Source organism: Bos grunniens, chromosome 9 (assembly GCF_055505025.1).
Source record: "Bos grunniens cultivar Pamir isolate PY7600 chromosome 9, Bosgru_T2T1.0, whole genome shotgun sequence".
NCBI lineage: Eukaryota > Metazoa > Chordata > Mammalia > Artiodactyla > Bovidae > Bos > Bos grunniens.
The window spans coordinates 84,150,371-84,177,297 of record NC_141173.1 but is presented as its reverse complement, the minus strand read 5'-3'; the positions used below and the strand labels follow the sequence as shown (position 1 = coordinate 84,177,297).

The window sequence follows — 26,927 nt, the reverse complement described above, 5'->3', positions numbered from 1 at the left end:
CCTTCCAAATATTAATTAAACAACAGTAGAGTTTTCTTTTCCTTTTGGGCCTGTGGGGGGAGGAGTTCATAGAACAATTTGAAAACCACTGATCAGGAGTGATTCTCCTCAGGGAAAGCGTGACAAAGACTGCCTATGAGATTTTTATGTAAAGCACATGAAGTTGGGTGTTTAATCTTAGCTATGTCACTCCATTAAGATAAATAAATAATGTTTTTCATAGGCAGTGGGGAGTCCAAGGAAAACTCAGAAAGAATCCAGAAAATCAGGAAACAAGGACACAGACTCTGAATATTTGCCATCAAACACCTCTGATGATGATGATGATCCTTACTATTATTATTGCAAACCCAGGAGAAATCGTAGTAAATGGAGGAAGAAACCTGTTCCGTCCACAAAAAGGGAAAAAAGCCAGCTGAACATCAGTCTCAACCCACAGGATCACTGTCCACCTACTGGTAACTCTGAAATTACTGATGTTACTACATCTGAAAGTACATGTGTCTTTGAAGTCAATCAAGAACATTCAGCAAAGGACCAAGCTGAATCTCTAAATCCTGTTGGTGATGACATGCCACATTCTAATATCATGGGTTCCTATAATTCTTCCAGTTATCGCTTTGAGTGCATATGTGGTGAACTTGACCAGGTAGACTGTAAGCCTCGTGTTCAGTGCCTGAAATGCCACTTGTGGCAACATGCAAAATGTGTGAATTATGAAGAGAAGAATCTGAAGATTAAACCTTTCTACTGCCCCCACTGCCTTGTTGCAATGGAGCCAGTATCCACAAGAGCAACTCTGATCATCTCCCCCAGTTCCATCTGTCATCAGTGGGTGGATGAAATCAATAGGCATGTGAGGTCATCATCTCTTCGAGTCTTGGTAAGACAGTTTGCACTCTTTAAAGGGATAGGAAAATGTAAGTGTTTGCTTATGATAATTTTTATAATCTTTGTCACCTTGTTTTTATCCCGAAAATTAACTTAATGAGATAATGATATTAAGTCAGAACTCAAAGAGGAAATTGAGAATAAGAAAAAGTACAGTAGACTGTTTATTCTTTTCTGACATCAGAAGTTAAAGCATTTTGAGTGGAAAGTTATGAAAGTTTTTGAAGAAGTCCTTAATCATATAAGGGAAAAACATCTTTGTATTCAGAAAGAAATGCAGTTCAAAGGCAGCATTGTTTAATAGTTATCTGCTTGTATGATCCTACATCTTTTAGCTCCAGAATCTTCCTCTGAAGCCTCAGTTACCCCTTCTGTAAAATAAGAATTTACTCATTCAACAGATATTTAGTGAACACCTATTGTGTGCCAGGAATTGTGCTAAGTTCTAAAAATTGTACCCCCACACACTTTTTGTGAAGATTGAATGATTTGATAAACTGCTGGCACATGGTGAGTGTTCATTTAATGTTATTGTTCACTACTGTTAGTATTTTTTACCCTTTGTGTTCTTCTTTTCTTCTTTCCACACAAATGTTACTGGAGATTTTCTGTATTTCGGCCACTATGATAGGCATGTATAATACAGTAGTTTATAAAACACCAACTTTGCCACTGAGGAGCTCTGTTCTGTAGAGGAGGCAAACCTTGGTTTGTATCTTGACTCTACTAGTTTTGAGTAAGTCCCTTCATGTTTTCTGTGTGTGACATAGGAATAATAACAACTAACAGAATTGTTGTTAAAGGTGGGAGATAAAACTCTGCAGTGCTAAAACATAAAAGGCATTCAGTAAATAATAGCTCTTGTTCTACTTTCTCATACCATTGTGCTTTCGCACAAACTATTGATTCCATCTACCCACCTACCTTTTCCCCTTTCTTCCACCCATGAAAACTCTTGAATGTACTTCAAGATCTACTGCAAATTTGAATTCCTCTCTGAATTTACTGTCTTAGCCATAAAATTGGTCTCCATTGTGATGCTTTTGCATTTACTTCTATTCCAGTGCCTTTCACATTGCTTATGTTTTTAGTCTTCCACAGTAAAATGCATCTTTCTCTAAATAGGTCTGGGATGTATCTTATAGGATGTTTGGTTATAAACAAATAGAAAGTGCTTGGTAAGGATATAAATGAATGTCTGTGATTATATCCTAGGTATATCAAGGAGTGAAGAAAGATGGTTTTTTACAGCCTCATTTTTTGGCAGAACAGGATATAGTCATCATTACTTACGATGTCCTCCGTTCAGAACTAAACTATGTAGACATCCCACACAGCAACAGTGAGGATGGGCGTCGCTTAAGGAACCAGAAGCGCTACATGGCTATTCCCAGTCCTCTTGTAGCTGTGGAGTGGTGGAGGATCTGCCTTGATGAAGCTCAGATGGTCGAATGTCCTGCTGTAAAAGTGAGAATTTCTGCAGAATTGCTTGAGGGCTGGGGAAGAGCTGGAGGAAACTGTTCATAGGAAATTTAATAGTTTACATGTAGTTTAACCCACAGTATTGACATTCGCCAAAAGTTTGCCTTTGGACACTTTGCATTTGCTTTCTCTTGTGCATGAGCTGTATAATCCTTAAAAATTATTTGGTACTTGGAATCATTGTTCTGTATGAAAAGTTCATGTATATTTGAACAAGATGGTAGTTTTTATGTGATGTAGATCTAAGTAAACTCTACTTAGGTACTTTAATCAGCATTTCTGCCACATGCAGTGCTCACCATACAAGCTCTGGTAACTGACAGCTTTTTATCAGAGACCAAATGGTAATGGGAAAATGCTAGAGGAAAAACTTTTATTCAGACTTCATTGTATGTCTTTATTCTGTCTTCTTTGCCCAGTCTGTGACCTGAACTGAATTAATAAGTCATGCCTGTTAGCACAGTGGTTCTCATCTGGAGGATGGGGTGGTCTAGGGAATGTATCAGTCAGCTGGGGCATTTTCATTCTACCCATACATGAATTTCCTTTCCTCTTTGAAAGGACACGTTGCAGCCTCCTGCTAATAAGAGCCCCATACTAGAAGACAGCCCATTGAATATGATGTTCAGTATCTAGTGTGATAACTATTCTGTAAGGGCAAATGCATCTGACCTGAAGCCTGGGCTTGAGAGCTGTTTTCATAAGTAAACGCAATCCTGCATTTTTCTTGTGTCTCTCTTCTCATTCTCTCCCATCAGGCTGCAGAAATGGCTCAGCGCTTGAGTGGGATTAACCGCTGGTGCATCAGTGGCACTCCAGTACAGAGAGGACTGGAAGGTAATGGATGGTTTCCTCACATATCGCATTTATTTGAAAAACTTAAAATTTTTGAGCAAAAAGTATTGCTTAACTTTTGCTGAAATCCTTAGGTGATTATGCATATATTAAAATATATTTATATTTGATCCTAATAGTTTCAGACATCTACCTTTTTAAAAGGAATCAAGTGCTTTTTGTTTATATATATGTGAAGACAGATATGTAGTTGAGTAGTCCTACTGTCCTGACTTGAGCAGGTGTTGTGCCTGCCTGAACACTGTAGACACAGGTCTGAATTGGACTCAAAGATCCAAAATGGTGAGTAGAAAACAGGGAGAACCTGACAAGAAAGAAAGACGGAAACAGAGAAGAAAAAGGAATTAGTTTCACTTGGCTGTGTCTATAAAGATAAGGACTTCCCCTCACACATTTTAACTGATGCTTCTACATCAGTCTCATTCATATAACTAATTTTTTCCATAGAACATAGACAACATTTTTAAAACTTTTGTCAAAGTTGCAAATATTTGAGACTAAAAGTTTAAGTAAATGTTGGTTTACATAATAAATTTCTGCAAAAACTGTCACTAAAATGTGGTTTAATTATAAAAATATAAATATCCTTAGTCCTATGGCAGATGTTTATCTTCAAAACCTATCATTCTTGAAAATTCAGGTTTTCATGTATCAATTGTTCTTAGCAGGATAACTTACTATTCTGCTAAAGTAAAAATATCAACATCTATTACACTGAACTGAGAAACACTATTTTTTGATGACTATTTTTAGGGGAAAAGAGTTTTTTAGGAAGATGTTTAAGTATATATTTAAATACCTCTGTAATTTTAGTAAGTTACATTAAGCTACATATTTGTAGAATGCTGCTGCTGCCGCTGCTAAGTCACTTCAGTTGTGTCCGACCATGTGCAACCCCATAGATGGCAGCCCACCAGAATCCCCTGTCCCTGGGGTTCTCCAACACTGGAGTGGGTTGCCATTTCCTTCTCCAGTCCATGAAAGTGAAACATCAAAGTGAAGTTGATCAGTCGTCTCTGACGCTTAGTGACCCCATGGACTGCAGCCGACCAGGCTCCTCCATTCATGGGATTTTGCACACAAGAGTACTGGAGTGGGGTGCCATTCCCTTCTCCAATTTGTAGAATAATATCAGGCTAATTAAAAGGCCAAATTTAGTAGTCTGCTGTTACATTGGAAACTGTCCAATACGTTAATATTTAGGTGTTAATAACATAATCACGATGGTGTGATCACTCACCGAGAGCCAGACATCCTGGAATGCGAAGTCAAGTAGGCCTTAGAAAGCATCACTACGAACAAAGCTAGTGGAGGTGATGGAATCCCAGTTGAGCTATTTCAAATCCTAAAAGATGATGCTGTGAAAGTGTTGCACTCAATATGCCAGCAAATTTGGAAAACTCAGCATTGGCCAGAGGACTGGAAAAGGTCAGTTTTCATTTCAATCCCAAAGAAAGGCAATGCCAAAGAATGCTCAAACTACCGCACAATTGCACTCATATCACATTATAGTAAAGTAATACTCAAAATTCTCCAAGCCAGGCTTCAGCAATACATGAACCGTCAACTTCCAGATGTTCAAGCTGGTTTTAGAAAAGGCAGAAGAACCAGAGATCAAATTGCCAACATCCAATGGATCATCGAAAAAGCAAGAGAGTTCCAAAAAAACATCTATTTCTGCTTTATTGACTATGCCAAGCCTTTGACTGCGTGGATCACAATAAACTGTGGAAAATTCTGAAAGAGATGGGAATACCAGACCACCTGACCTGCCTCTTGAGAAACCTGTATGCAGGTCAGGAAGCAACAGTTAGAACTGGACATGGAACAACAGACTGGTTCCAAATAGGAAAAGGATTATGTCAAGGCTGTATATTGTCACCCTGTTTACTTAACTTATATGCAGAGTACATCATGAGACACACTGCGCTGGAGGAAGCACAAGCTGGAATCTAGATTGCTGGGAGAAATATCAATCACCTCAGATATGCAGATGACACCACTCTTAACGGCAGAAAGTGAAGAGTAACTAAAAAGCCTCTTGTTGAAAGTGAAAGAGGAGAGTCAAAAAGTTGGCTTAAAGCTCAACACTCAGAAAATGAAGATCATGGCATCTGGTCCCATCACTTCATGGGAAATAGATGGGGAAACAGTGGAAACAGTGTCAGACATTATTTTTCGGGGCTCCAAAATCACTGCAGATGGTGATTGCAGCCATGAAGTTAAAAGATGCTTACTCCTTGGAAGGAAAGTTATGACCAACCAAGATAGCATATTCAAAAGCAGAGACATTACTTTGCCAACAAAGGTCCATCTAGTCAAGGCTATGGTTTTTCCAGTAGTCATGTATGGATGTGAGAGTTGGACTGTGAAGAAAGCTGAGCACCGAAGAATTGATGCTTTTGAACTGTGGTGTTGGAGAAGACTCTTGAGAGTCCCTTGGACTGCAAGGAGATCAAACCAGTCCATCTGGAGGAGATCAGTCCTGGGTGTTCATTGGAAGAAATGAAGCTGAAGCTGAAACTCCAGTACTTTGGCCACCTCATGCGAAGAGTTGACTCATTGGAAAAGACCCTGATGCTGGGAGGGATTGGGGGCAGGAAGAGAAGGGGACGACAGAGGATGAGACATCTGGATGGCATCATCGACTCGATGGACATGAGTTTGAGTAAACTCCGAGAGTTGGTGATGGACAGGGAGGCCTGGCGTGCTGCGATTCATGGGGTTGCAAAGAGTCGAACGTGACTGAGCGACTGAACTGAACTGAACTGAAGATCTCATTGAACTCCAGAGTTAGCTAAGAAGGTGTAGAGAAAATGCCTATCACAGTTACTTTATTCTCATTTTAATGTTAAAGGAATATGAGCAGTAATTCTGCAGTTCCCTGGGTACTTAATTTGGGATAAATAAGATGTTGGCAGGTGTTTTGAGCATCTGGCACCCTTTAACAAATTTTTGATTAATTTTTTAAACAGCTTTATTGAGGTATGAATGACATATAATGAAGCTATAAATATTTAAAATACAAAATTTGTAAACTTTTGACATATATATTTACCAGGGAGTTTATTTCCACAATCAACATAATGACGCCAAAAGTTTTCTCATGTCCAAGTTACCGTAAAAAATAGCATTTCCCGAATGTCTGGAAATTTAGTTTATTTTTTCATCTTTGCTTCCGTGATTCTCTGATATCTTTAATGCTATCACGCTTACAATGTATCAGGGTTTTGGGGGGTTTTTTGCGTTAATAGTAACTACGGTGGGAATGTTAGCCTGATGTGACTTCAGTTCAGTTCAGTCAGTGTCACGAATCTCGGTCCCTACTTCTTCAGGCACTCTGTCTATCAGATCTAGTCCCTTATACCTATTTCTCACTTCCACTGTATAATCATAAGGGATTTGATTTAGGTCATACCATTCATGGTCTAGTGGTTTTCCCCACTTTCTTCAATTTAAGTCTGAATTTGGCAATAAGGAGTTCATGATCTGAGCCACAGTCAGCTCCCGGTCTTGTTTTTGCTGACCTTATAGAGCTTCTCCATCTTTGGCTGCAAAGAATATAATCAATCTGATTTTAGTGTTGACTATCTGGTGTGTAGAGTCTTCTCTTGTGTTGTTGGAAGAGGGTGTTTGCTATGACCAGTGTGTTTCCTTGGCAAAACTCTGTTAGCCTTTGCCTTGCTTCATTCAGTACTCCAAGGCCAAATTTGCCTGTTATTCCAGGTGCTTTTTGACTTCCTTCTTTTGCATTCCAGTCCTCTATAATGAAAAGGACATCTTTTGGGGGTGTTAATTCTAAAAGGTCTTATAGGTCTTCATAGAACCATTCAGCTTCTTCAACTAACTTACTATGTTGTATTTGGAAGTAGAAGTCTCATTTGTTTCCTTTTTGTGTTAGACCAGGGTTTCTCTACCTTAGCCCCATTAACATTTTGAGTCAGATAATTCATTTTCATTAGGGGCTGTTCTGGTTATTTTGTATATTGAGCTTTTACACTCCTTATACTGGTAGTGTTCTTGCAGTTGTGACACCCATAATTGTCTCCAGTCATTGCCAAATGTCCCCAGTGGGCAAAATCACACCCTTCCACCCCAGTTAATAGTCACTCTGCTAGAGTGATAGAGATAAATCAGGTTTGATGATTTATTAATTAATAACATTTGTTTTTGCTCCATGGTAAAGTCAAAAATTTTAAGTCAAACCATCCTAAGTCAAACTATCTGTATTCTCAACATGCTTTTTTCCTTTCTTTTCAGATCTGTTCGGGTTAGTGGTATTTCTCGGTGTTGAACCTTACTGTGTCAGACACTGGTGGGTTCGACTTCTCTATCGTCCTTATTGCAAGAAGAATCCTCATTTCCTCTACAGCTTTATTGCCAAGATAATGTGGAGGTCTGCGAAGAAAGATGTGATTGACCAAGTCAGTAGCATAAGTATTTATTGATTAAGGGTATTAGGAAAAAATTTAAAAAGAAGCAGAGTTGGGGTGAAAAGTGAAATTTCCAGGTGACTTTTTTTTTTCTCCTCTGTTTAGATCCAGATACCCCCTCAGACAGAAGAAACCCACTGGCTTCACTTTTCTCCAGTGGAAAGGCATTTCTATCACCGTCAACATGAGGTGTGCTGCCAGGATGCAGTGGTAAAACTCAGGAAGATTTCTGACTGGGCTTTGAAGCTCAGCAGCCTGGACAGAAGGACCGTCACCTCCATCCTATATCCATTGCTGAGGCTCCGACAGGCCTGCTGCCACCCACAGGCTGTTCGTGGCGAGTTCTTGCCACTCCAAAAAAGGTTTTATTATCAGTTTTCTTATACTGTAAGAGATAATAGAGCAGTGATCGACAGTATTGGGGGAAGGAAATGGCAACCCACTCCTGTATTCTTGCCTAGAGAATCCCGTGGACAGAGGAGCCTGGTGGGCTGCTGTCCATAGGGTCGCACAGAGTCGGTCACAACTGAAGAGACTTAGCATGCATTCATGCATAGACAGTATTAAAGCAATTAGCTTCCTAGCCCACAGTTTCATTCAGGGTCTTAGAACTGAGTTGTCATCTGTTTTTAGCAGTGTGGTGATTTCTCTTCAATATGGAGCCCCATTTGTGAAAGAGAACCACATCAAAATTATTTTCATGGTTTTGAACCTTTTTTTAGGACTGTTGAAGGGTTTTGTTGTTTTTTTGGGTTTCTGTTTGTCTTCTGCTGCACTCCAGATATGAAACGCTTTTGTTCATTTTGTGTTATATTTTTTGGTTCTGACATCAGGAAATTAGGTAAATTAGATTCCTATTAAATATTTTCTTTATAATTATACTAGCTATATTCTTTGATTATTCCTTTCAATACTCTGTTGTCCCCAAAAATTTGTTGGTTCATCAACTGTGATAGGAACTAGCCTCTTTTTTTTTTTTTTTAGCACTTGATATTAAAAAGATATCCTTTCAGGCGCTATAAGAAATATAAAGAGGAATTTGACTCTTATCCTTGCCTTTGAGCAGTTTGTAGATAACTAAAGGCAAAGACAAAGATTAGTGAAAGTGTTAGTTGCAAAGTCGAGTCTGACTCTGCAACCCCATGGACTGTAGACTGATAGGCTCCTCTGTCCATGGGATCCTCCAGGCATGAATACTAGAGTGGGTTGCCATTCTCTTCTCCAGGGGATCTTCCTGTCACAGGGATCAAACCCAGGTCTCCTGCACTGTAGGCAGATTCTTTACCATCCGAGCCATCAGACAAAGTTTATCGATCTCTATAATGTAAAGAAAACATTGTGTATTTCACAAGAGGTATATATGAATTGCTGTGGGGCTCCCCTGGTAGCTCAGACAGTAAAGAATTTGCCTGCAATGCAGGAGACCTGCCTTCAATCCCTGGGTTGGAAAGATAATCCTGGAGAATGGAACGAATGCCCACTCCAGTATTCTTGCCTGGAGAAGTCCATGGACAGAGGAGCCTGGCAGGCTACAGTCCTTGGGGTCGCAAGAGTCAGACATGACTGAGCGACTTAACCACCACAACCACCACTTTGCACTTTAGGGAGATTTTTCTAGTTCTGCTCTTCACTGACTGAAATGAGAAAAAGTTAAAGAATGAGAGGATCGAAAGAAAGCTTGCTAGAATAGTAAACTAATAATGATAGTGATGAAAATGGAGGTAAACAGATATCAGAGATCACAAAGACTCTATAAGAGACTGGTACTCTTGATCTTATGTAATATTATTCTCTCACTTGGAATCTTCTTTCTAGTTCTGAACAACCTGCCTTTTCTTTTAGCACCATGACAATGGAGGAACTGCTGACATCCCTGCAGAAGAAGTGTGGCACTGAATGTGAAGAGGCGCATCGGCAGCTAGTCTGTGCCCTCAATGGCTTAGCAGGCATCCACATCATTAAAGGTAGAAGGTGATGCTTTGTTATCTTTGATTCTTCTAAATACTTATAATGTAAATCAAAATTATAGTTATAGTTATAATGTAAATCAAAGTCTCCCCAGAAAGACACTTTAACACAGTATTAATCATAATTTAAATAGGTCCAACTTAATGGAGAGCAGTTATACAGAACATTTCCAAAAAAAAAGTTTCAATATGCTTTCACCAAACATTTCCACTTCTAAAAGTTTTTCATGTGAACAATTGAAACAACCAAAATAGTGAACAACTGAAACAACCAAAATGCCTAGAAATAGAATGGTTAAATTGTGACACATTCAAGTGGATGTTGGTCATTGACTTACAGAGTAGTATCACTTGTAAGTTCAGTCTCCCAACAAATATTGGAGTATTTGCTATGTGCTGGTTATGATTTAGGTACTAAAAATAATGTAGTAAATAAGTGTCAATCTAGCCTCATATCTGAAAAATTCATTTTTCTATAAGCATTTTATAGTATATATAATACTATTATATATATATATATATATTGTTTTATCCTCATGATTACCCAATAGTTTAGCCATTACCATCCCTATTTTATTTGAGAAAATGGGTTCAAAGGGCTTAGTTGCTTTCTCAAGATTACAGCTAGAAAGTGACAAAGAATTGCCCTGGATCTCTCGATTTCACATCAGATATTTAATTTTTTTATAATCCTGTGTCCTCTTTATCAAATAGGCATTTGTAAACCTCAGTATTATACTATATAGTAGGTTGCAACTCACCATTAAAAATTTCTGATGTTGAGTGATATGTTACTTGTAAATGATCACAATAATAAATTTCAGATTTCCCAACTTGATTATGAACTGCATTTCTCATTTTATTCTGTGTTGTTATGACTCAGAAGCTTAGACAGTAAATGAATTTCTTCACTTAGCCTTTTTTCTAGTCTCCTTGTCAGACTTGTCTCTTTTCCCCTGCTGTGAAATTATGCACAGTATGGGAATTGGGAGGGTTATTCATCTGATCATTGTCCAAACACTGTAGCACTCTAACAGGATCAGCATTTGACTGGCTCCTGTGTGGCAAAATACCATGCTATGATGTAGCAAGAGGTGCATCACTGCTCTTTTCAGGTAGTTCCCACTGCTTTCTCACTGTAGTTATTCGTCTGTGGCTGGAAACTATTGCTGATTGTTAAGAAGAATTCCTATTAGAAAGTCCGTTAATAAGTGGTATGTCTAGTCTCATTTAATTGTAATTATAAACTTAACTGTGGGGGATTAACTACTTTCAGTTTCTAGTTTAATTCATAGTAGTATATTAAATAATCTACATTTTTAAAAGTAACATTACATATTTAACTTATATAATTTAAACTCTTCTAATATTAGAGACCAGATAGTACAGATATGACTTCTAAATGAAATCTAAAATTAATATTAAACTCTAAAGGGATTCACATATTACATGCGAATATATATATATATGATATACAGTGTATATTTTAAGGTCCTCACTGATTATGGTGTTAAAAACATGTTATTTCAATTTTGTGTACTATATACATGAAATATATATGTGTGTGTGTATCTACACACACATACATATATATATATATAGAAGTGTTTTAGGTTCATTTTTCTGAGAAAGAAAGCTTTTTTTCCTGATCATCACATACATTTTTCATTTCTACATGTGTTTTTTTTGGAAAAAATTAGTTTGGCAGTATCGAACCAGTACAATTTGTCTAGTTGTTAATTTGTTTAGTGCCATCAAGTGGCAAAGAATGGGTATTTCCATATTTGGCTTATATTTGCATAGCTTATTGAATATGGATATTTTATCCATATTGGTCTGGGAAAGACATAAAAATATTTTTTTTCACTATAAAAAATCTTTTTTTTTCACTAAGTAGTGAAAAGAAAACAGATATTATAATGAATAGCTCAGTTTCATCTGCTTTTATTATAGTCTAGTCATTGTACCTTCTTTAAAAAGTATAATAATTATGAAGAGAAAGTTGTTAAATGAATTGTTCTTTATAAATGACAGTATAAATATTAATGGAATCCATATGTCTTTTGAAAAGCTAAAGAGAGCTCATTGTGTGAAGATAATTGTTACTCCTACATTATAATGCAACTTTATTATTGTGAAAGTAATCTGCTTTATAAAAATGAATAGAGATTAGAGGACTTGGCAAGTACTGTGAAAATGTGTGCTTTAGAAAGCTTTATATTAAATAACTGGTAGAACTAGATATAAAACAGTGGTATAAAAGCAAGTGTTTTGTGCAACAATATGAATGTACTTAATGCTGTTGGACTACACTCTTAAAAATGGTTGAAATCGTAAATTTTATTTTATGTATACTTTACCACAATAAAATATACATATATGGAATCAGCTTTAACAGAGAGAAAGTGTGTGTGTTAGTCACTCAGTCATGTCTGACTCTGCAACCCCGTGGACTGTTCTTCTGTCCATGGAATTCTCCAGGCAAGAATACTAGAGTGGGTTGCCATTCCCTTCTCCAGGGGATCTTCCTGACTCAGGGATTGAACCCGGGTATTCCGCATTGCGGGCAGATTCTTTACTGTCTGAACCACCAGGCGCATATATATATATATATAGAATATTCATTATGGCTGTGAGCAAAATTCTAAATCCATGATATTAATGAAACTGGTTTACAGTTTAAAATAAGCAAGTGTATGCAACGATCAGGATAAAAGCTTTTTCCTCAGCAAACTGAAATTAGAACATCTCTTTATCTTTTTCTCCCTTGTGTTTCATGATTTTGCCACTGTTAGATTTTCATTTTATTGTATGTATAAATTACTGGTTTCGAGTTTTTCCCCAGGCAGAAAAAAAGATAGGTTGCATTAGTCAGAGCCATTAAAAATGTTTCACCTCTCCTTCACTGAAGTCTAATGAAACTTTCTGAAAGAATCAGGTAGTAAATATTTTAGGCTTTGTGAGCCATAAGATTTGTGACAACTATTCAGCTGTTGTAATACAAAAGCAGCCACAGATAGTACGTAAAGTCCTCATGACTGGGTTCCACTAAAACTTTATTCATGGACCCTGAGATTTAATATCATGTAATTTTCACATGTCGCAAAATAGTTTTATCTTAGTTTTTATTTCAACTATTAAAATTTAAAAATAAATTCTTAGTGTGTAGACCCTACAAAAATACAGTCAGATAAGACCCATGGGCCGTAGTTTATCAGCTTGTGCTTTTGTACTTTTTTATGACTTTATTTGTATGAGCTACTTTTTAGGTATAACAAAAAAAAAGCGTAAATCTCTTAGACTAACTGTGAATTATATAACCAGAAATAGAAAGAATTCTAAATTTTTGAAATGTAGTTATAAACTAAATCTTTCTGGCCTAATACCAACAGAAACAATACCTGTCAAGAAGAGTGCATTATTTTTCTGAAAAGTACGTGTACATTGGTCATAGTGTTTTGAATATTTGTTTATAAACACATGTAAGTACCCTAAATTTGTCTTTAATTTCAAACATCCTAATAACTACTGCTTGGAAGTCATTAACTTGAAAAAGAAGAAAAAAACATTGTTTGTTTTTTAGCATACTTTTAAAACATTAAATTATTTTATTGGTGTTCTAGGTCTGTGGAATTTTAACCCCCAAGAAAGGGTGCCATCATCAACTTTTTTTACTGGGGCAGTCATATTAATACCAACTCAAATTCCTTTTCGTAAAAAATAAATAAATTAGGGAGTTCTAATCAATGCTGTATTTTTACAGTAGGTGTTTTTAGATGACTTTGAGAGCTAAATACGTGATTTTCTTATTCTTTAAACATATTTTGATTATCCAGGCGAGTATGCTTTGGCAGCAGAACTATATAGAGAAGTGTTGCGTTCATCTGAGGAACACAAGGAAAAACTCAAAACAGATTCACTGCAAGTAAGTAAAACTAAACAGTTTCAAACTGTTTGATCTTTGTAAAATAAATTTTCTGAATATTTAAGAGGACGAAAGGTAACAAGGGGAGTGAGTCACAGTCCCTGGGGATAAAACTTAAAATCCATGTTCTCTTAACAAGCACCCAAGATGTCTTTTTGTTTAGACCCAAAAGTTTGAGAAACACTAATATTCTGTCTACTCAGGCCAGTATTGGCCACAAGGCTGACTAGATAAGCCTAACCTACATTAGAAAAGTAGCTCAAAACATTCGTATTTCAAAGAATGGCATCAGTTTTATCACTTTTGCATATTTATATCAGCGTATTTATTTACATGATATTCAACAAAAAAAGAAATTGAGTTTCACTCAGCAGTGGAACTAAGTAACAATAATACTTATCCAATGGTCTTCTAATTTAGTTTTTGTAGGTCTCTTAGGGAGATTTGGATATTTGAATTGTAACACTTAAATGTGAAATTTCTTCTTGCTTCTATCAGTGGATCATATAGACAAGACTCTAGCTAAATGGTAAATAAGATCCGTTTTATGAATCCTGGTAAGTTTAGGCTTGAGTCCCAAGTGAGGCTTCTTTTTTACTGTTCAGAACCTAGGCCTTGGAACCTCATGTTCACCTGTGTATGAGCAGGTGTTAGGAGGAGTGTATGGGGGAGGGGGAAGAGGAGAGAAAATTAAATACTGGTATCCTTATATTATGTATGCATGGATGAGGATTACAGAAGGCTTTGGACCTTAAGCAAATGTGTTTACCTTACGAGAGAAGGAGCAAGTTGGAAGATACTGTGCTCCTGAATAAAGGAAACAGAAGTGGGCAGGTGAGTCCAGTGCGCCTGAGCTCCAGTGAAGAGTAAACCATCAGGCAGCCTGGTTCTTGCTTTGAGTCACAGCAGCTTAGCCTGCTGACCAGGCATAACCCAAGGAATATCTAACTCTGTCCAGTCAAATTAGCCACTCTGCTCTGTTGGGATAAAGGTGTAAACGAACAGAGAGAGAGGTGTTCCTCCCAGTCCATTCCACCAGTTTGTGCAGAATGCAACAGAAGCCTCAGTACAGTCACAGACCCAATATCACAGTGAGATGTCTGGCTTATATTAATATTTAATACAGAGATTTAAGATGGAGTTTTCTCCTTTATTCTACACCATCTGCACCTCCAGCCCCTCCTCTTTTCAGCCCTTAAATTCAACAGATCCAGGTCACAGCCCTGTTTTCTTATGTATTTCATTATCTTTGGTTTTATAATGTCATAAATTGCTAGGCTCATCCAGACTTATTTTCCAGAAGAGGAATAAGTCTATCTAGTCAACCTTTCTGCTTTACTGGACTTATTGGACATATTCATATTTCCCCATATAGACAAGTGCATGTATAAGAGAAGAAGTTACCTATTTAACATACTTTGTTAAATACATAGACATGTTTCATAAGACCATATATTTTAACTGAAAATTTACATCATTATGAATTAAGATAATTACAGTAAAACTGACTCTGAAGAAAGTTGGTATCTAAGTTATTTTTAAAGGAAAAGAATCCGATGATTTGGCCTTAAATGCATTATTAGTGTTCTGTATGCCTTAGTGATAGTAGATTCTCCCCTTAGAGTCCACTGCATTGGCTGTCATAATTGCTGCCTTTTGTGTGTTTGTAGAGACTTCATGCTACCCATAACTTGATGGAATTGTTGACAGCCAAGCACCCAGGGATACCTCCTACCCTGAGAGATGGCAGACTTGAGGAAGAGGTAATTTTTTTTTTTTTTTTCATTCTGCCTATAAAAGAATTTTTTCTCAGAGTTCATGTTCCGGCTAATTGATACATCCTAGGAAATCAAAAGGTAATCATGTTTCTTTGCTGCTTTGATGTTCCAAACTTTGCTTTGATGATTTTGGGTGGCATAGAATAGCAGCTTTCCATATTATTTTGTTTCTTTGATAATCTTGCAGCTGTGTGGCAACTGCTTGTTATAGACATGGCTGCTGGTAGCCAACAGCACAGGATGTAAATAAACAACAAATTAAAGGAAATCATGTTGATTTGATGACAGACCTGCCAAAGGTTTAGTTTAGTAAAAATAAAGTTTTCTACCTTTTCCACCCTTCAGTGTATTATTTGAAGCAATAAATAAACTCAAATTTTCACTATAACTTATGTCCTCAAAGAAATTCCTTCTGCAATGAATATTGCCTCTCATTAGAAACAATGACATAAAATAGTTTTAATACACTTATGCCAATTCCCCAGTGAATTTTTGCCTCATTAAAGATCAGAAAGATGGCAAACCTAAAAGCAAAAGAGTAGTAGATGTGTTTGAAAACTACTGAACCTGTAAATGGAACCTTTATGTAAATTAAGAGGATAAAAAAATGAGATTTTGTAAGTATGTACTTGTAAGTAAGTATGTAGGTATTTTTTAAGTATGAATCTAGCTGGATGCTAGATAGTAATCTAGCATCAAGTGTATGAAATTTTCAAGTGAAAAAGTATATGAAAACTTGCAAGTGAAATTTTATTCCCAATGCAGGTGTCTAATCTTTATATGTAATCAGGCACTCTGTTAAATGCTTTCAGTGACAGGAAGCTCTCCGGGAGACAGTCCTATCTATTAGTAGACAGCTCTAATGACCAGCTAATTACAACCAAGGAGTTGTAATGGATATTAATTGGAAGGTTGTGACAGGAAGAGGAAAATTGCATCATGAGGTGGAGGGTTCATACTATGTAGATGTATTTCCAAGGAAATCACTTTATCACTTTGGCCTAACTCTTACATGATATGAAGCCTTGGTATTTCAAAGCTAGACGAAATTCTAGAAATCATTTCCACCACCTCTTTTTGTAGATGAAGTAACTAAAGCCTAGGAAAATGAATGACTTCATGAAATTGCTGTTGTTGTAAGTCAGGAGTGGTCTACTGTTGGCAATTTCTTATGGCTCGTCCCACTACTGAGTGGAGTATTGGGATTTTCAGTTCAGTAGTCTTTCCAGTTTTTCTCCCACTGTCCACATAGCCTCTGATCATCCCCTTTCTTCATTCGTAAAATAGTTTCCAGAGTCAGTTAAGTATTTCAATTAAATGGACAAAAGTGAATTTCCCTAAGTTTCCTAGTGGAAACTTACAGGAATAAAGTTTTTCAGTGTTTCTGTTGCTTTGCAAATAACATGATCCTTTTTGTTTTGAGAAGTTGAAAGGGCCCCAATTTTTTAATCCTTTTTGTATTAATCTTCTAGGACTGCCATAACAAAATACAGACTAGGTGACTTAATAGAACTTTCATTTCTCACACTCATGGACTGGAAGAATTACTGTTGTTAAAATGTTTATGCAGCCCAAGCCAGTATACACTTTCAGTTTAATTCCTATTAAAATTCCAATGGTATTTTTCACAGAAATAGAATAAACAATCCAAAAATCTGTGTGGAACTCGAAAAGATCCTGAATAACCAAAGTCATCTTGAAAAAGAAGAACAAAGCTGTAGGCATTATGCACCCTGATTTTAAGCTATATTATAAAACTATAGTATTTAAAAGAGTATGATGTTGATATAAAAGCAGATACATAGATCAATGGGAAAGAACAGAAAGAGCCCAGAAAGAAACCCACCCACATATGGTCAGTTAATTTATAAAAAAGAACCAAGATTCAGTTCAGTTCAGTCACTCAGTTGTGTCCAACTCTTTGCAACCCCATGGACTGCAGCACACCAGGCCTCCCTGTCCATCATCAACTCCCGGAGTTTACTCAAACTCATGTCCATAGAGTCGGTGATGCCATCCAATCATCTCATCTTCTGTCGTCCCTTCTCCTCCTGCCTTCAAGCTTTCCCAGCATCAGGGTCTTTTCCATTGAGTCAGTTCTTCACATCAGGTGGCCAAAGCTGGAGTTTCAGCTTCAGCATCAGTCCTTCCAGTGAATATTGGGGACTGATTTCCTTTAGGATGGACTGGTTGGATCTCTTTGCTGTCCAAGGGACTCTCAAGAGTCCAACACCACAGTTCAAAAGGATCAATTCTTCGGCACTCAGCTTTCTTTATAGTCCAACTTCCACACCCATACATGACTACTGGAAAAACTGTAGCTTTGACTAGATGGACCTTTGTTGGCAAAGTAATGTCTCTGCTTTTTAATATGCTGTCTTGCGTGGTCTTAACTTTTCTTCCAAGGAGCAAACGTCTTTTAATGTCATGGCTGCAGTCAGCATCTGCAGTGGTTTTGGAGCCCAGAAAAATAAAGTCTGTCACTGTTTCCCCTATTTACCCATCTGTTTGCCATGAAGTGATGGGACCAGATGCCATGATCCTAGTTTTCTGAATGTTTAGTTTTAAACCAACTTTTTCACTCTCCTCTTTCACTTTCATCAAGAGGCTCTTTAGTTCTTCACTTTCTGCCATAAGGGTGGTGTCATCTGTGTATCTGAGGTTATTGATATTTCTCCTGGTAATCTTGATTCCAGCTTGTGCTTCATCCAGTCCAGCATTTCTTATGATGTACTCTGCATATAAATTAAATGAGCATAGTGACAAAATACAGCCTTGACGTACTCCTTTCCCACTTTGGGACCAGTCTGTTGTTCCATGTCCAGTTCTGACTGTTGCTTCTTGACCTGCATACACATTTCTCAGGAGGCAGGTTTGGTTGTCTGGTATTTCCATCTCTTTCAGAATTTGTCACAGTTTGTTGTGATCCACACAGTCAAAGGCTTTGGTATAGTCAATAAAACAGATATTTTTCTGGAATTCTCTTGCTTTTTCAGTGATCCAGTGGACGTTGGCAATTTGATCTCTGGTTCCTCTGCCTTTTCTAAAACCAGCTTGAACATCTGGAATTTTGCAGTTCACGTATTGCTGAAGCTTGGCTTAGAGAATTTTGAGCATTATTTTAATAGCATGTGAGATGAGTGCCATTGTGCAGTAGTTTGAGTATTCTTTGGCATTGCCTTTCTTTGGGGTTGGAATGAAAACTGACCTTTTCCAGTCCTGTGGCCACTGCTGAGTTTTCCAAATTTGCTGGCTTATTGAGTGCAGCAATCATCTTTTAGGATTTGAGATAGCTCAACTGGAATTCCATCACCTCCACTATCTTTGTACATAGTAATGCTTCCTGAGGCCCACTTAACTTCACATTCCAGGGTGTCTGACTCGAGGTGAGTGATCACACCATCGTGATTATCTGGGTCGTGAAGATCTTTTTTATATAGTTCTTATTCAGTAGGGAAAGGACAATCTCTCCTTTTTTTTAATTGAAGTATGGTTGATTTGATATGGGGCTTCCTTGATGGCTCAGATGGTAATGAATATGCCTGCAGTGCAGGAGATCCAGATTCAGTCCCTGGGTCGGGAAGATCCCCTGGAGAAGGGAATGGCTACCCACTCCAGTATTCTTGCCTGAAGAATTCCATGGGCAGAGGAACCTGGGAAGCTACAGTCCATGGGGCTGTGAAGAGTTGGACACAACTGAACAAACTAACACTACTACTACTACTATAGTTAGTTTATGAGACAGTATACAGCATAGTGATTCAGTATTTTTATAGATTATACTTCATTATAAGCTATTGCAAGATAATGGCTATAATTCCCTGTACTATACAATATATGCTTGTTGCTCTTCTGTTTTATATGTCGTGGTAGTTTGTATCTCATCCCCAGATTTGTCCTGTCCCCTTTCATCTCCCCAGTGGCAACCAGTAGTAGTTTGTTTTCTATATCTATGAGCCTGTTTTTGTTTTGCATATATATTAATTTTATTTTTTAGATTCCAAGTGTAAGTAATATGATAAAATATTTGTGTTTCTCTTTCTGCCTTGTTCACTGAGCATGATATTCTCTGCATCCATCCATGTTTCTGCAAATGGCAGAATTTCTTTCTTTGATTATAGCTGAATAATATTCCACTATAAATATTTACAGCAGCTTCTTTATCCATTCATCTCTGTTGATGGGCACTTGGGTTTTATCGTGTTAATTGTAAATAGTGCTGCTCTGAACATCAGAATATATGTATCTTTTTGAACTAGTGTTTTCATTGTTTTTCCATCTGTATACTCAGGAGTGGAATTGCTGAGTCATATGGTACAATATATAGTTTTTTTGAGGAATGTCCATACTGTTTTCCTTAGTAGCTATACCAGTTTACATTCCCACCAACAGTATGCAAGGGTTCTTTTCTCTCCATGTTATCCCCAACACTTGTTATTTGTAAACTTTTTGATATAGTCATTCTGACATGTGCGAGGTGATACCTCATTGCTGTTGTAATTCATATTTCTCTAATAGTGGTTTTGAGCATCTTTTCGTGTGCCTTATTAGCCATCTCTGTGTCTTCTTTGAGAAAATGTCTGTTCAGGCCTTCTGCCCATTTTTTAATTAGGTTTTTTTTTGATATTGAGTTTTATGTGTTGTCTATATACTTTAGATGCTGACCTCTTATCAGGGATTTAGATATTAACCCCTTATCAGGCAGTTAAAAAATAGGCACAGGATAGGAATAGATATTATTTCAAAGAAGACATACATATGGCCAACATGCACATGAAAAGATGCTCAACACCATTAATCATCAGGGAAGGCTAGAAGTCTAATACCAAGGTATCATCAGGGTTGGTTGCTCCTAAAGATTCTCTCCTTGGCTGGTAGACGGCTGCCTTCTAACTGTGTCCTCATATGACCTTTTCTCTGTGCACTTGCATCCCTGGTGTGTCTTCCTTTTCTTTTAAGGACACTAGTCATTTTGGATTAGGGCTCCACCCTTATCATCTCATGTATGTGCATTTACTCAGTCACTTCCTTAAAGACCCTGTATGTAAATATAGTCACATTGGGGGTTCGAGCTTCATCATACAGATTTTGAGGGAACACAGTTCAGTTCACAAAACCTGTGTTAGTGTATATTCTCAAGTGTTCTAAACTGAAGTAATTCCAAGGAATTATGATAACTGAATGAGACAAGAAATTCTAAAATGTATTCCTGCTTTGCCTTATAGTTTAAAATGTTACTGTTCTTCCTCCTCCCATTTTTTTTTTTTAATTAAAAAATTAGAATTTGGAGAGCAAATCCTTGGAATTTTTTATATTATATGACTTACAGGTAAATGTAAGTCAAGGTGGCCTCCAGATAAATTCTCTTCAACATACATGTTAGGAACTTCTAGCATGGGTTTTTTTTAATTTTTTTAATTTCATGGCATCACTGACTCGATGGACATGAGTCTGAGTGAACTCCGGAAGTTGGTGATGGACAGGGAGGCCTGGCGTGCTGCGGTTCATGGGGTTGCAAAGAGGTTGGACACAACTGAGCGACTGAACTGAACTGAACTGAGCATGGGTTTTACATTCTCTACAGTATACTTGAGTTTAATGCTTAAGTTAAATTAAACAGATTTAAATAAATAAAATAAGCACACTGTTCTTGAATCATACTAGATTATTTTCTTGACCTGGAGCGAAAGTTTATACTTGTTTCATGTTTCAACACAGGCCAAACAGCTACGAGAGCATTATATGAGCAAGTGTAACACAGAAGTTGCAGAAGCCCAGCAGGCTTTGTTGCCTGTGCAGCAGACTATCCGTGATCTTCAGAGAAAGGTATGTATATAATTTTCCTTACTTACATTTTTCTCCACATAATGTGTGAAGACCTTCCGGAGTGCGAAGTCAATTGGGCCTTAAAAAGCACTACTGTTAATAAAGTTAGTGGATGCAATGAAATTCTAGCAGAACTATTCAAATCCCTAAAAGATGATGCCATCAAGGATTTGCATTCATTATGCCAGAAAATCTGGAAGACCCAGCAGTGGCCACAGGACTGGAAAAGGTCAGTCCTCATCCCAGTTCCCAAGAAGGGTACCACCAAAGAATGTGCTAACCATCAAACAGTTGCAGTCATCTCTGAAGCTAGTATGGTCTTACTTAAAATCTTGCACACTAGGCTTCAGCATTATGCGAACCAAGAACTTCCAGATGTCTAGCTGGGTTTCAAAAAGGAAGAGGAACTAGAGATCACATTGCCAACATTCAGTGAATTATAGAGAAAGCAAGGGAATTTCAGAAAAACATCTCTCTGTTCATCAACTACGCTAAAGCCTTTAACTGTGTGGATCATGACAAACTGTGGAAAGCTCTTAGAGAGATAGGAGTACCAGACCACCTTACCTGTCTCCTGAGAAACCTGTGTGCAGGTCAAGAAGCAACAGTTAGAACCCTGTATGGAACAACTGTTTAGTTCAAGATTAAGAAAGGAGTACGACAGGGCTATCTGCTCTCACCCTGTTTCTTTCATCTGTATGCTGAGCACATCATGAGAAATGCCAGACCGACGAGTTACAGGCTGGAATCAAGATAGGCAGGAAAAACAACAACCTCAGATACGCAGATGATACCACTCTAATGGCAGAAAGCAAAGAAGAACTAAAGAGCACCTTGATGAGGGTGAAGGAGGAGAGTGAAAGAGCCAGCATAAAACTAAATATTAAAAAACTAAGGTCATAGCATCCGGCCCCATTACTTCATGGCAAATAGAGGGGGAGAAGGTGGAAGTAGGGACAGATTTTCTCTTCTTGGGCTTCAAAATCACAGTGGATGGTGACTGCAGCCATGAAATCAAAGACGAATGCCTCTTGGCAGGAAAGGGATGACAAATATAGACTGTGTTGAAAAGCAGAGACATTACCCTGTCAACAAAGGCCCACATAGTCAAGGCTATGGTCTTCCCTGTGGTCACGTATGGTTATGAAAGCTGGACTGTAAAGAAGGCAGAACACCAAAGAATTGAGGCCTTCCAACTGTGGTCCTGGAGAAGACTCCTGAAAGTCCCTTAGACAGCAAGGAGATCAAACCAGTCAGTCTTAAGAGAGATCAACCCTGAATATTCACTGGAAGGACTGATGCTGAAGCTGAAGCTCCAGTATTTTGGTCATCTGACGCGAACAGACAACTCATTCGAAAAGTCCCTGATGCTGGGAAAGATTGAGGGCAGAAGGAGAAGAGGGCGTTAGAGGATGAGATGGCTGGACAGCATCACCGATGCAATAAGCATGGACTTAGGCAAACTCCAGGAGATGGTGAGGGACAGGGAGGCCTGGCCTGCTGCAGTCCATGTAGTCTCAAAGAGTCGGACACGACTGGGACACTGAACAACAACAACATTTTGGTTTATGTTCTGATCTGGGGAGAAACTTGAGCTTTCTTATTATCTTGGAATTCTTAGCACCTAGTATAGTGAAGTGAAAGTCGCTCAGTCGTGCCTGACTCTTTGCAACGCCATGGACGATACAGTCCATGAAATTCTCCAGGCCAGAATACTGGAGTAGGTAGCCTTTCCCTTCTGCAGGGGATCTTCCCAACCCAGGGATCGAACCCAGGTCTCCCGCATTGCAGGCGCTTCTTTACAGCTGAGCCACAAGGGAAGCCCATATAGTACCTGGGCCACAATAAAGGTTTATTTGCTGTTAACAGTGTTTATTGATTAGATGAACAGATACAGAGATAAATCACCTATTTTGAGGTTATTCTCTTTGATTTCTTAAGGTATAGTGGGGTTTCCTCTACCCTTGGTATATAACAAGTTGTCTTTTGAAGAAATTAGACGTCCACAACCTTCTTTTGATCTTAGATGTGCGTGTTTCCAAAATCTTTCAAGGTTTGGAATATTAGAACTATAAGTATTTTTCTTATGAAATATGTGCCATTTGTCATTTCTAAAATTTCTCTTTCATGAAGTCAATCGCAAAGTTTAAAGAGGAGGCTACACAAATACACTTTTAGTCTTTGATTTCAATCAGTTACACTACGTGTTATTCTTCCTAATTCATTAATTAATTAGTATTCAGGCATATAATTTTATTAATTACCATAGATTATTCATTGAGTAGAATCTTGTTCAGTTAGTTGAGGATAAGCATGAAGTCTTTATTATGCTGAGAAAGAAACCTGTTACCTTTTCAGATATATAGAGTGAATACTGAATTTTAAAGTATTTTTTTTAGCACAGCTTTGTTATACATGTATGTACAATAAATTCTCACTCATTTAGAGTAATCATGAAATAGGTGTTCTATTTAATTATATATGCAGATGTTGTATTCATTCATTGTATAGCCAACATGTCTATTTGTCTCCCTACTACTATTGTGATTTTCCTGAGAGTGGCATTTATTGTTCCTTTTAGAACCCTTTTCAGTGATAGAAATATAGTGAGTACTGAAAAGATATTAATTATCTTGTTTACAGATTCATTCTAATTCTCCTTGGTGGCTGAATGTGATACAAAGAGCAATAGAATTTGGTATTGAAGAGGAACTTGCTCAAAGAGTGAGAAATGAAATAACCAGCAACTACAAGCAACAAACTGGCAAGCTTTCTATGTCGGAGAAGTAAGAGAGTAGCACAAAACAGGATAATTATATTAGTAGTCATCCCAAATATTCAGATCATTTGGTATTAAGAGTTCCAGTTAAAGATCATAACATACTGCGGTTATGAACATCTGAATTTTATATTTTGTTAAGTGTATATTTCAAACCAAAATATGAGGTATAAATCTAAAAGATAAACCTTTTTTCCTTTATATTAGTCATTTTTAAATGTTTTCTTTTTTAGTGTGCTTTTTTTTCTATTTTTTTAATCTGCTTGAAGTATTTTTTTGTATCTTTGTTGGATAAAGTTGCTTAAAACCAAGTTGAAGCAGAGTTTTGAAATAGGTTCTGTCTTGGAGATTTTTGCCCTTGGGGTAAGCCATTCCCATTTCCCTATGTCATTCATTCCCTGAGAGCTAAGCTCATAGTGCCACAGTGAGCAGTTTTATATTTTAGAGTCTTTGTCTTCCCGTCTTTCTTCTTATCAACACTTAAAATTCTTTAAGATAGATATATTGGATTATTGCTCTTGATGTATGAATGGTGAATAATTCTTTCCAAAGAACAGATATACTCTGTCAAAAGTACCTTCAGTGGTTTAACCGAAAGGGATGTCAGCCTAGTGTGGGGAACTTAGGTGTTGTGGCAGAACTGGATTCTGGGTGGAAGGATGTCCGCCTCTCAGATCACATCCCAGTCAGAGGTCAGCCTTGGCATTAAAGCTGGTTTTCAGTGAAAAATTCAGTAAGAATGTCTGTTAAATATTTAAAGCATTTTCCTTTGCTCTTCTAAAAACTTTTCCAAATGTCTACTACCACCCTAAAAAGATATGCTCCATTTTCCATTTGTCACTATTAACTTGGATGTACCTTAGTATAATCATTTTTTTCATCATATAGAATCTGATATACTTCTCATTTCTAAAGTATATGCAGTATTCAGTTCAGTTCATTCACTCAGTCGTGTCTAACTCTGCAATCCCATGGAATGCAGCACACCAGGCCTCCTTGTCAATCACCAACTCCCGGAGTTTACCCAGACTCATGACCCTTGAGTCAGTGGTGCCATCCAACCATCTCATCCTCTGTCACCCACTTCTCCCACCTTCAATCTTTCCCAGCGTCAGGGTCTTTTCAAATGAGTCAGCTCTTTGTATCAGGTGGCCAAAGTATTGGAGTTTCACCTTCAACATCAGTCCATCCAATGAACACCCAGGACTGATCTACTTTAGGATGGACTGGTTGGATCTCCTTGGAGTCAAGGGACTCTTAAGAGTCTTCTCCAACACCACAGTTCAAAAGCATCAATTCTTTACAGTCCAACTCTCACATCCATACATGACCACTGGAAAAACAATAGCCTTGACTAGACGGATCACTGTTGGCAAAGTAATGTCTCTGCTTTTCAATATGCTACCTAGGTTGGTCATAGCTTTTCTTCCAAGGAGCAAGCATCTTTTAATTTCATGGCTGCAGTCACCATCTGCTGTGATTTTGGAGCCCCCAAAAATAGTCTACCACTGTTCCCCCATCTATTTCCCATGAAGTTTGGGACCAGATGCCATGATCTTCGTTTTCTGAATGTTGAGTTTTAAGCCAACCTTTTCACTCTCCTCTTTGATTTTCATCAAAGGCTCTTTAGTTCTTCACTTTCTGCCACAAGGGTGGTGTCCTCAGCATATCTGACATTATTAATATTTCTCCGAGCACCCTATGCTTCCTCCAGTCCAGCATTTCTCATGATGTACTCTGCATATAAGTTAAATAAGCAGGGTGACAATATACAGCCTTGACATAATCCTTTTCCTATTTGGAACCAGTCTGTTGTTCCATGTCCAGTTCTAACTGTTGCTTCCTGACCTGCATACAGGTTTCTCAAGAGGCAGGTCAGGTGGTCTGGTATTCCCATCTCTTTCAGAATTTTCCACAATTTATTGTGATCCACATAGTCAAAGGCTTTGGCATAGTCAATAAAGCGGAAATATATGTTTTTTTCTGGAAGTCTCTTGCTTTTTCGAGGGTGCAGCGGATGTTGGCAATTTGATCTCTGGTTCCTCTGCCTTTTCTAAATCCAACTTGAACATTGGGAAGTTCACAGTTCACATACTACTGAAGCCTGGCTTGGAGAATTTTGAGCATTACTTGACTAGCATGTGCTACTGCTGCTAAGTTGCTTCAGTCGTGTCCGACTCTGTGCGACCCCATAGACAGCAGCCCATCAGGCTCCACCGTCCCTGGGATTCTCCAGGCAAGAACACTGGAGCAGGTTGCCATTTTCTTCTCCAGTGCATGAAAGTGAAAAGTGAAAGTGAAATCGCTCAGTCATGTCCAACTCTTAACAACCCCATGGACCACAGCCTACCAGGACTTCGTCCATGGGATTTTCCAGGCAAGAGTACTGGAGTGGGGTGCCATTGCCTTCTGTGGACTAGCACGTGAGATGAGTGCAATTGTACGGTAGTTTGAACATTCTTTGACACTACCTTTCCTTGGGATTGGAATGAAAACTGACCTTTTCCAGTCCTGTGGCCACTGCTGAGTTTTCCAAATTTGCTGGCATATTGCATGCAGCACTTTCACAGCATCATCTTTTAGGATTTGAAATAGCTCAATTGGAATTCCATCACCTCCACTAGCTTTGTTTGTAGTAATGCTTCCTAAGACCCACTGGACTTCACATCCCAGGATGTCTGACTCGAGGTGAGTGATCACACCATCGTGATTATCTGGGTCATGAAGATTTTTTTTGTACAGTTCTGTGTATTCTTGCCACCTCTTCTTAATATCTTCTGCTTCTGTTAGGTCCATACCATTTCTGTCCTTTATTGAGCCCATCTTTGCCTGAAATGTTCCCTTGGTATCTCTAATTTGCTTGAAGAGATATCTAATCTTTACCATTCTGTTGTTTTCCTCTATTTCATTGCATTGATCACTGAGGAAAGCTTTCTTATTTCTCCTTGGAACTCTGCATTCAAATGGTATATCTCTCCTTTTCTCCTTTGC

The 26,927-nt window shown here is 38.0% G+C and overlaps 1 protein-coding gene across 12 annotated transcripts in view; it reads left to right on the top strand.

The window, feature by feature from the left end:
- SHPRH (SNF2 histone linker PHD RING helicase) overlaps positions 1-26,927 on the top strand; it is a 90,677-nt gene that overhangs the window by 22,391 nt on the left and 41,359 nt on the right. For 10 of the 12 annotated variants that reach the window (XM_086316614.1, XM_086316613.1, XM_086316622.1 and 7 more), the window contains 10 exons: positions 224-883; positions 2,107-2,358; positions 3,132-3,210; positions 7,489-7,652; positions 7,767-8,023; positions 9,504-9,625; positions 13,465-13,553; positions 15,224-15,316; positions 21,050-21,157; positions 23,801-23,943. In XM_086316614.1, coding sequence (XP_086172740.1) covers positions 224-883; positions 2,107-2,358; positions 3,132-3,210; positions 7,489-7,652; positions 7,767-8,023; positions 9,504-9,625; positions 13,465-13,553; positions 15,224-15,316; positions 21,050-21,157; positions 23,801-23,943 — 1,967 coding nt within the window. Of the gene's footprint in view, positions 1-223; positions 884-2,106; positions 2,359-3,131; positions 3,211-7,488; positions 7,653-7,766; positions 8,024-9,503; positions 9,633-13,464; positions 13,554-15,223; positions 15,317-21,049; positions 21,158-23,800; positions 23,944-26,927 lie in introns of all 12 variants that reach the window. The other 2 variants (XR_015132454.1, XR_015132453.1) reach the window with 1 other exon arrangement.